Consider the following 10,964-nt stretch of genomic DNA (forward strand, 5'->3'; position numbering starts at 1 on the left):
CTTAATTTAAAGAAAAAAAAAACTTAAACAATTTTTTTATCTATATTGTAATTTGATTTTTGTATTCGAAGAAAAAAATTTAGTCATCTGTAATAAGTTTACAAGAATATTAGTGAAACATAAATAAATTTGATTATCAAAATAATAATTCTAAATTAGTCATTGAAACAAAAAAAAAAGTCCAAAAAAATATATTAGACGAAGATTAAATTTACTCATATGAAATTATATTTTTTAGAAAAAAAATTAGATTCTGTTAGAGAAAAAGGGTATATGTGAGTCATTTATTTATAAGTATGGATATATATGAGCCACTTTAATAATAATGGATATATCAGCTCTAAATAACAAAATTTATGGGTATATCAGACCCCTTTTTCCCAATTGCACACATATCATTTTTTTCGGATCTTTATTTACTTTTACTTGTTACTTATTTCTAAGATAGATTTTTATTTATCATTTTTGAACATATTAAAAAAAATTTACATTATACCTTTATAATTTTCTAATTCATCTTTTAAGACCTAAAACTAAACATCAATTATAATAGAGATAGCGTAATAAAATACAAATAATAATAAAAGTAATTTTATTTTTTAATAAATATATCAAGACATAACAAATAAAAATGAGCGGATGAAGTATAAAGTTACACCAAATTCATTACTACTATTGGTATAAAAAATGCTAGTTTATATTAGAGAATTTATTTTTTCTATAGACCTTAGAATTAGTAGTAGTAATTATTTTTAGGTATCCACCGACAGATAAAAAATAAGAAACAGCTACTACATCTCATCTTCCTCTTTCCTCTACCATCTATGCATATAACAGTTGGTTAATACCCACAAAAATGGTTTTTTTGTTACCTATAAATTGTTCTTCATCAATCTCTTTCCACCTGCTAATGTGCTGTTAAACTTTGCTGGAACCTTCTTTTAGCTTAAATTTCTCTCTGTTTCTTCGTTTATGGTCTTGATTTTCTCCATTTCATGACGTGCTAAATCCTCCGCATTTCACTCTTTTTTGGTTCTATAATAGTTTATGACGAACCCCTTTTTCTTTTCTTGGAAAATTAATACACCTATTTTTGAGCTTTATTAAAGACTTGGGTTTTAGGGTTGTGTTGAAATTCGCAATATTTTCATTGATTCTTGAGGTTTTGGGGTTTGTCATAAAGATTGTATCTTTAGAGATTTTTGGTGGTTTATTTATGTTGGTATGGTTATAATCTGATGAGGCGCCGTTCTCCGACGTCCCAATCGTTTGATGATTCAATGGAGAAAGGGCAAGGCAAAAATCATCAACCTAGGGTTTGCTTGTTAGCTTCATTGTCAGGTTTGTTTTGGTTTTTACTATTGTATTCTCATTTTGTGATTCTTGGGGGTAATCATGTTCATGATTCACCTAATTTGGATCCACTTTCCCTCAATAAACAATCAAATCCAAATCCCATGAATCGTGCTACTATACGTAATGCTAAAGTTGAAATGGATAACAATGAGTTAGTAGTGAAGTCCAAACCGCTCAAAAAGAATGTGCAACCAACACCTTTGGTGGTTAGGCCGGTGAGTAGCGATAATAGCTCCCGGAGAGATACCGAGAGTTACTCGTTTATGAGAGCGTTGAGAACGGTAGAGAATAAAAGTGATCCATGTGGTGGAAGGTATATTTATGTGCATGATCTTCCTCCAAGGTTCAATGAAGATATGCTTAAGGAATGTAGAACTCTTAGTCCTTGGACTAATTTTTGTAAGTTTACTGCTAATGCTGGGCTTGGGCCGCAAATGGAGAATGCTGAGGGAGTGTTCTCGAATACTGGATGGTATGCGACTAATCAATTTGCCGTGGATGTCATTTTTGGCAATCGGGTGAAACAGTACGAGTGCCTCACAAATGATTCCTCTCTGGCTGCTGCTATTTTTGTGCCGTTTTATGCAGGGTTTGACATTGCAAGGTATCTTTGGGGTTATAATGTAACTACGAGGGATGCTGCTTCTCTTGATTTGGTTGATTGGCTTCAAAAGAGGCCAGAGTGGAACATCATGGGGGGAAAGGATCATTTTCTCGTGGCTGGTAGGATAACGTGGGACTTCAGAAGATTGTCCGATTCAGATTCGGATTGGGGCAACAAGCTTCTTTTCCTACCTGCTGGGAGGAATATGTCCATGCTTGTGGTTGAATCAAGTCCATGGAATGCAAATGATTTTGGCATCCCATATCCAACATATTTCCATCCAGCAAAGGATGCTGAAGTGTTCACTTGGCAGGATCGAATGAGGAAGCTTGAGAGGAAGTGGTTATTTTGTTTTGCTGGTGGACCACGGCCTGGGAACCCTAAATCAATCAGGGGGCAGATCATTGACCAATGCAAGCAGTCTAAAGTGTGCAAGTTATTGAAGTGCGGTCAATCAGGGGAGAGCAAATGTCACTCTCCCAGCAGTATCATGAAGATGTTCCAGAGCTCCCTTTTCTGTCTGCAACCTCAAGGTGATTCATATACAAGAAGGTCGGCTTTTGATGCTATGTTGGCTGGTTGTATACCTGTCTTTTTCCACCCTGCTTCTGCCTACACACAGTATACATGGCATCTTCCGAAAAACTACTCAGCCTACTCTGTTTTCATTTCTGAGAATGATGTTCGTAAGAAGAATATAAGCATAGAGGAAATGTTAAATCAAATTCCTCCTGAGAAGGTGAAGGAAATGCGGGAGGCTGTCATAAGTATGATTCCAAGGCTGATTTATGCCGATCCTCGCTCTAAATTGGAGACTCTCAAAGATGCATTTGATGTAGCAGTTGATGCAGTTATAAATAGAGTTACAAGGCTAAGAAAAGACATCATTGAAGATCGAAAATATGATAACTATATTGAGGAGCTCAGCTGGAAATATTCATTGCTGGATGAAGGGCAAACTGAGCTTGCAGCTCACGAATGGGATCCTTTTTTCGAAAAACCAAAAGATGGAAGTGCAGACTCTGATAATTCATCAGCAGAAGCTGCTAAAAACTCTTGGAAAAATGAACAAGGACAACAATAATGATGTGGTTTTTTTCCTCGACATCCACCACCATCGCCACAGAGCTTAAAATGGGACAACTACTGGTTACACGTGAAAGTTAGCATCCGAGTATAAAAACCTGTTTTGGTGAAATTATAATAACTTTGTGCAGCTGAAGGATATATAGTGATACATAATCCTGCTTCTAATATAAATGCAGTTGTTGTTTTTTTCCGATTCTATGTTATTTATTAGTCATTATTAACAATAAAATCCATGCCAATACTTTTGATCGCCAAATGATGTCTACTCAGGGTAGGAACTTCAGTCATTTGATTTTGGTGCTATTTCAGTCATGCCTTCTATTGTTGGTAGTTGGGACAGAGTGCCAGGTTAAATAAAGCTTCATTTTTGCTTCTGCTCAATCTCGTTGGAGATAAGATATATCGCAAGCAATTGGAATTACAAACACATTGAGAAGAAGTTCGCGTATAATTTCTCAGCTGAAGTTCTGTTTTTGCTTTTTAATAGTCCGTTCTGAAGCAATGGGTATATGATGGTGATGCCCATGTAAAAGTTTGTGTAGTAATAAGTATTATTTCTTCTCCTTATACTCTGTTGCTTAACTGCATTTCCATATTAAGCAATTCTACTGTTTCTGTTGTCAAAATGTGTGCATTTTCTACCTGATTAGTTGTTGGTGTTGAGGACAAGCGAAAACGATTGCTTCTAAAGTTGGTCTGTCTTTCAACAACAGACCTGCAAGCAAATATGTGAATACTGTTCCGGGAGTTCGAGATTTGTTGTCATAGTATCTTGGGAGAAAGGACAAATATATTCCCGAACTATCGCGTCTTTACGGACATTGGTGCCAATGTTGTTCAAAAACTAGAACATATATAATACTAATGGATATACACGTGTGATGTGTCATAATCATATCAATCGATCCGACATCGGATCCTATTTACTCTTCCGTTAGATTGAAGGACATATACGCTCTATTTTTTGGACGACAGGGGCACGAATATCCCTAAAGTATGACGAAGGGTATCTGCATACTATTTACGATAGTTCGAGGTATATTTGTCTTTTTCCCTAGTATGTTTATTAATTTATAATTTTGTCAATGTTTGTGCTACTGATGATCCTTGTCAAACGTGATGATGAATGGCAGTAATAGTCCAGCCTCAGGACTTTAGCTTTAGGACTTAGTTCAAGTGAGAAAGGTTGAGAAACTTGAGACTTAGATCATAAGATTGAGCTTGCTGTATGGTGGTTACGGAGAAGGGAAAAAAACGGAGCAGATCAATTATGTGGGAGTTTGTTTATTAGCACCCAAAGAATAGTTACTGCGTGTTTTCTGGAATCAGCAATGTTAAAAATAGTAGAGTCCTGGAAGGGACATTGGGCGCGTGGGTCCAAAACTCAGTTGACTCATCGATGCACAAAAGGTGAAGATAAGTTGCAAATACTATTCAGTTTGTGCCTACCAAAATTGACTACGTAAGAAAGTAGACTTTGCCTATTATTAGTTGTAGTTTATACGAAAACTATGGGAACACCCACGTAACAATTATAAATTATTAGTTTTATAAAATATTATACTTTATTTCTATTTAGTGGGGAAAAAAATATCCATGTATGAACACATGGGGATATATAATTTACATATTTTAGTAGTGTACAACAATAGGTCGTGTAAAAATTTCGTAAATAAATACGAGCAAATCCTGGTTACTATTTTGGTTTGATTTGGAAGAATGCAAATCGAAACCGAACTGAAATGAATAATACTGTTTGGCTTTTGTTAATACGTTTGGTCGGTTTATATCGGCTATTTGAGGGTCTCTCAATCTTTTTGAAGCAAAAAGATACATATTTAGTAGTAGGTTTGTTCAAAATCGAATTAAAATCGATAACTTGAATTAATAAAAAATTTATTGGTTCATAGTATTGAGTTATTGGTTTATCGGTTTTGATTTTTTTTGTTATCGGGTTATTGATTCTTAATGTTTTGAAGTTTTTTCTCAACGAGATAACCAATAAGCCGATAGTAAATTAAATAGTTATATTTATATCATTTAGTATATAAAGTCCTCGACTTAGAGTATGATCTTTTACTTTTATTTTTGGTTGTCTCAAACACTTGGTTATTTTACAATGTAAAAGTATTTGCTTTCGAGCAAGATATAATTTGTAAACTCATGCGCATGGTTTATTTGGTTTGACACCTTGTTTTTAAGTGATTTTTAATTGTTTTTTTTGTCAAATCTTAACGGTTAAACGGATAACGATCAAGAATCGATAAACCAATAACCGATAAGTCAAGATCTTAGTCGTTCTACAACTTTTTAGCATCTCTACAAATCGATAACCAATAAGTCAACCCAATAAATTTCAAAACCGAACCAAACCGACCAATATGCAACACTGGTCTTTGATTTCATTTACAAATTTTGTTTATTTCTAAATGTGATATCTCAAAGTCTCTTCTGGAGATTAAAGTGATGAGGTCGCAAAGAGTTTTGGAACCCAGTGCAAGTATTCATTGGATTTATTGTCAAAAGCGTTACGATTAACTCCGGTGCTGCTTGCTGGTGGAGGTTGGGAGTATCTCAACTATGAATAAGAAGTCGAAGAAGCCCTAGATCCGCCTCTTACTTACCTACCTTCCCAGACTAGCTAGTCAGGGCGAAGCATTCTTAGCATTAGTAGTTTTGGCACGATAGACTCATGAGATTATCTCACATAAATGATTCAAGAAAAATTAACGCCAAATACATAGAAACATACCTCTCTTGAGATTGATGGAAAAGGTCTTAATTGTAAATGGCAAGAGGAGGAATTATAGGCTTTGGTTTGAATTTGAGAATCACCCAAGTATAATGTTGTTGGACAAGTGAACAATTCGGTTTAGCCCATTTTTTAGAAAAATATAATAAAAAATCAAACCAAACAAAAATAAAATAAAATTTGTTTCATCAATTTTTTTATTTTTTCGAATTTTATGCCCACAGCAAATTAGAACGGTTCATATCCGATTTATTATCCCAAACCATGTCATATCCCATAATCTAAACGTACACAAAAAAACAAATCTACTTCAAGTATTCGTATTTAGTAAGCATTTGGACATTTGATTCTATCTCGTAATTTGAGACCATAGATAAAATAATCATTTGGACATGTAATTTCATTATGAGGAGATGAAGTTTCTAATTCTCCAAAAAAAGTTGATTTGGAAATTTCATGTCGTGATTTCACATTATTCAAATACAAAAATTGACTAATTAGTTTATATTTTGGAACAAAACAACATAATTTATATCTACCAACTTATTTATTTTCACATGTAAACAGATTTATAGTTCATATTTTCACTCTTACCAACTTTTAAACCATTTATCACAGATATAGCTATTACTCTCACCAACCAAATGTTTATTACTTCAAATCAATGCCTAATTTATCTATTATTACCAACCAAATTTATTTTAATGTTTCTAACCTGTTTCATATCGAATGACCATTAGTGTTGGTTCGTCCTCTCACTCATCTAATCGAGAAATGTATGCTCAAATCGAGAAACGTATGCTCAACGTAAGAAGATTTTCGTACTATGTGAGATGATTGTACTTAAAAGTGTAGTACACTTAACTTATATTGAAATTCACCTTCTTATTGAACTAGTTCACTCTCTCTCTCTCTCTCTCTCTCTCTCTCTCTCTCTATATATATATATATATATATATATATATATATATATATATATATATATATATATATATATATATATATATATATAACATCCCTATTATATATTTATTTAAATTACTTCTATTTAAACAAAAACATATTTTGCACAAATTATTCAAGTATTATCAAACTCAGCATGTATTAATAGAAATTTTGTCAATTAAATAGCACTTAAAAGTATAATAACACATTCCTAACGATGCAAAATAATACATCATTACATAAAAATATGACTTGCATACAAAGTCCATTTTGAACAACCATACCTTTTCTCCAAAAATGAAAAATGAAAAACTTAACATAAAAAAGATCTAAAGGACTATATAAGTCATAACTTAGAGCCTGTTTGGCTCAGCTTAAAAGCTGGTCAAACTGACTTAAAAGCTGATTTTTGACTTATTTAGTTGTTTGACTATACTCAAAATAACTTATTTTAAGTTAAAAAAAAAACTTATTTTAAGCCAAAAGTTAAAAGCTGGGGTAGAGTCGCTTTTTTTTTTAGCTTATAAGTTGTTTTAAGTTGACCACATTTTTATTTTTTTGCCCTTAATATTTTTATATAATCTCCAAATTACCCACATAACCCTAACATCTCTTTCTTCCATTTTTCTCTTTTCACGTTTGTCATAGCAACTTCAGCACTTTTATCCAAACACATAACTGTTTATTTTAAAAATAAGTTTCAGCACTTTCAAAAGTACTTTTTTAAAGTTACTTTTATTAAGCTCATCCAAATGGGCCCTTATAGTGTTAAGTTTAACATTTGAACTATGTTGCAAGAAAACTTCTCTTTTAATTCCAGAATGAAGTTATTTGTTCTTCTCCCCGTTTAACTTCTTGACGACATGTACTCATATCATAATCTAAGAAGAAGAAAAGAGAATTGTAAATGATAGAAAAGAAAATGATGTGATGACCTAGAAAGTAATTAACTGGTATTTTATAGTGATATTTGATTGTCTTTTCACCTATCAAAATCTTTTAATGGGCCATATTGAATCATGATAGATAAACTTATTTTAGTAAGCGTTTGGTCATGCAATACCATATCATGATATGGTATCGTGAGATGAAATCAGCGTTTGGACATGCGATTTTACGCTGATTCCATCTCATGATTCTATATCATGAGATGTGATTCCATATTCTCCAAAAACAATGATATGGAATCACATGGAAATACCATATCATGATTTGAGATATTTTAATACAAAAATTTATCCACAAGTTTATATTTTGTTAAAACAACCTCATATTCCACTAACCATTTATTTCACATGTAAATAAAATTTATAATCACATCATTACTTTTTAAAATTTATTTTCTCATCGACATAGAGTCTATTATTATCACCAACATATAGTGATTTTAACTCAAACTTCACGATTGCTGAGTAATAAAATGTTGAAGAGCCCGTGAAAAGTGTTCCATTTTTACTCAAATATATTGATGATAAGTGAAAGTTATGTTGAAAGTTAGATTGAAACAATTACTTAAGTGGAGAACAAATAACTTTGTAATAACTTATTATGCAATTTAGCATTTTTTGTTATTTGATAAGATTGAATAAACAATTGGAGTTATTTTAATAGTTTTACAATTTATGAGATTTTTATGTTCATGAGAAAATATACAACACCAAAATTTCATATCGTATGTCCAAACAAAATTTCAATTTCATCTCATGATTCCATATTGCATGGCCAAACTAGTATCAAAATTAAGAGTTTCATACATTATTGTTTCATGATAGATAAATTTATGTTAATTTCAAATTTCAAAGAATCACAAAATTCGAAGAATTTCATATATAATTGTTTTCTACTCTAATTTAATTTAAACTAATTAATTATAACTATAATGTCATCTTTAAATAATTGAAGTGTAGTTATTGGACTTCATATTCTACCATTACGTAATTAAATATTAGTATTGAAAAAATAAATTAATTTATTTTGATTTAGTGGCGGGGTAAAATGGTAATCCAACTTTGAAGATTGGAGCTTCTCATTTATAATAATACTAGTCCTCGGCACGTGCTTTGCACGTGAGTCCCACAAAAATATTATATCTGGTAGGAGTTATATTAAAATCATATTAAACAAAAATGAAATTTTAAAAAAATAAAAATAAAATCACATTTTGAAGAATTAAAAAAATGATTTAACGAAAAAATATAAATGAATAATCAACCTATATAAATGACTTTTTTTATTGTAAAATGTAAATGACAAATAATTAGATATTCCGATAATCTATCAAATTTGGAGAACAAATTTAATGTAATAAATAATTTACCTTTTTATGTTATTAGGTCGAAACTTATAACATATTAGTTTGTTACTTTTTAAAAAAAGGAAAATTACACACATAGCACACCTTCTAAATTTGTAGCAAAGTTTGAGTTACCATATGTGCTTGTACCAATATATATGTTGTCTTCATATTATATTCAAATGACGTAGTGTGTTTATTGTCCTTTGTAGCATGAACAAAATATTTCAATAGTTTCTTCATGGTTATTTTTCATACTTCTTATCATATTTTAGTTTTTTTAATCCTTTTTGTTTTCTCTTACTTTATTATTAATATTTGACATTTAAGTACTTCTTCATATTAAATTAAATTACCTCATTTGTTAGAGTATGTTTTCTTCAGAGAATTTCTCGATTTCTTTTGCTCTAGGTTGTTAAGGGAGAAACATTAGTTATCCTTTTTACCTCGGAAGCTAGGAGATTGAAGAAAAATAAATTTCAATAAGTCGTTGTCAAACTAAAGTTATCAAGGAGGCTCTACTTTGAAAAAATGCACATACATTAAATTATTAAAATCTAATTAAAAATAAAATAATTGTATGTATATCAAATTTATTAAAAAGTAGTCATGCAAAAAAATGCAAAATTGTTGGAGAGACATGTCGCATACCTCATTTGTATTGACGCAATTTCTACTAAAGTTTTATTCAATGGTCTGCAAAAGAATCACCTCTAGTTTATACCTGAGAAAAAATTACATCATAAGTTCATAAAACAAATTTTAGGAGTATATTTTCATGTGAGAGATTAGACACTTAAATATCAATTTAAGAATATAATTCGAATGATAACAAAAAATGAAAAATCTAAAAGTAAAGTAAGGCTTGAAAAAATATAGTATGATAAGAGTTTTATTCTTTCTAAACCAAATTCAAATGTACAATAATGTCATTAGAAGTGACTTATTTATAGTAGGCATAATACATAAATATGTCCTTTAGCTTGGCTTTGAATCACATTTATGCCCTTCAACTTTGTGTGTGCAAAAGTAGACACTTAAACTTGTATAAAATTATTATTTATAATAATATGGTACTAATAATTTAAAAGTTGAAGGGCCTTTTTTGAATCCAACTTTAGACTAAGTATCTTCTCACTTATAATATAAAATATAATAACAATTATATCATATGATATAATGATATATAATAATAAAAAATAAAATAGTAATAATATAATATACGAATGATAAGATATATATGATGATGCATACATTGTTTTTATCTATCACAACTTTAAAAATTCTTTGTTCTAAGAATTATGATTAAGATTAAAAATAATATTAATGTACTCATTTATCAAGAAAATAATAATTTAATTATTAAAGGGCTAAAGGAGTTAAATTCTGTTATTATGTAATTAATATACTTATATTTAATTAAATGATTAATCCAATTTTAATTTAGTAAAAGAGCAAAATGATAATTTAACTTTTTACTTTGGAGCTTCCACTTATAAGTTACTGGTTTCTGGGTACGCGCCACGCGCGTGTGACCATATAAATAAAATTTTTTTTGTGAAGATTGTATATTAACAATATTTTTAAGTAATATTATGTGTTATGAAATAGAAAATACAAATTACATGTTCTTAAAATTGATAAGTATCCTATATGGTGTTTTTGTTTCTAAGATCCAAAATCCAAAAAACTATAGAACTACAATATTTAAATGAATAAGTGAAATGTTATGTGCTACATTAATGAAATATGTGTAAAACTAGTAACATATAGAAATCTTTTACCGTAAAATTAATATTGTTTGTTGCACATATTAAGCCCTAGCAAGGAAATTAAATAATAAGTGTCATGAGTGTATTCTTCACTAAGAAATTCCTTTGACGAATCCAACAACATCCATAGCTGAAATTCTTAGACAAATCCAA

General features: G+C 30.5%; 1 protein-coding gene across 1 annotated transcript; it reads left to right on the top strand.

Annotated features, from left to right (window-relative positions):
* Window positions 1-673: 673 nt before the first annotated feature.
* Window positions 674-3,675, top strand: LOC101245582 (xyloglucan galactosyltransferase MUR3). The gene has a single exon (XM_004247081.5). It carries the CDS (start codon window positions 1,239-1,241, stop codon window positions 3,042-3,044), a length of 1,806 nt encoding a protein of 601 aa, XP_004247129.1. The 5' UTR covers window positions 674-1,238; the 3' UTR covers window positions 3,045-3,675.
* The last annotated feature ends 7,289 nt before the right edge of the window (window positions 3,676-10,964 follow it).

Source organism: Solanum lycopersicum, chromosome 9 (genome assembly GCF_036512215.1).
Source record: "Solanum lycopersicum chromosome 9, SLM_r2.1".
NCBI classification, from domain to species: Eukaryota; Viridiplantae; Streptophyta; class Magnoliopsida; order Solanales; family Solanaceae; genus Solanum; species Solanum lycopersicum.

Coding starts and splice junctions, on each gene's coding strand:
- LOC101245582 (XM_004247081.5), top strand. CDS start 1,239: ATGAGGCGCCGTTCTCCGACGTCCCAATCGTTTGATGATTCAATGGAG.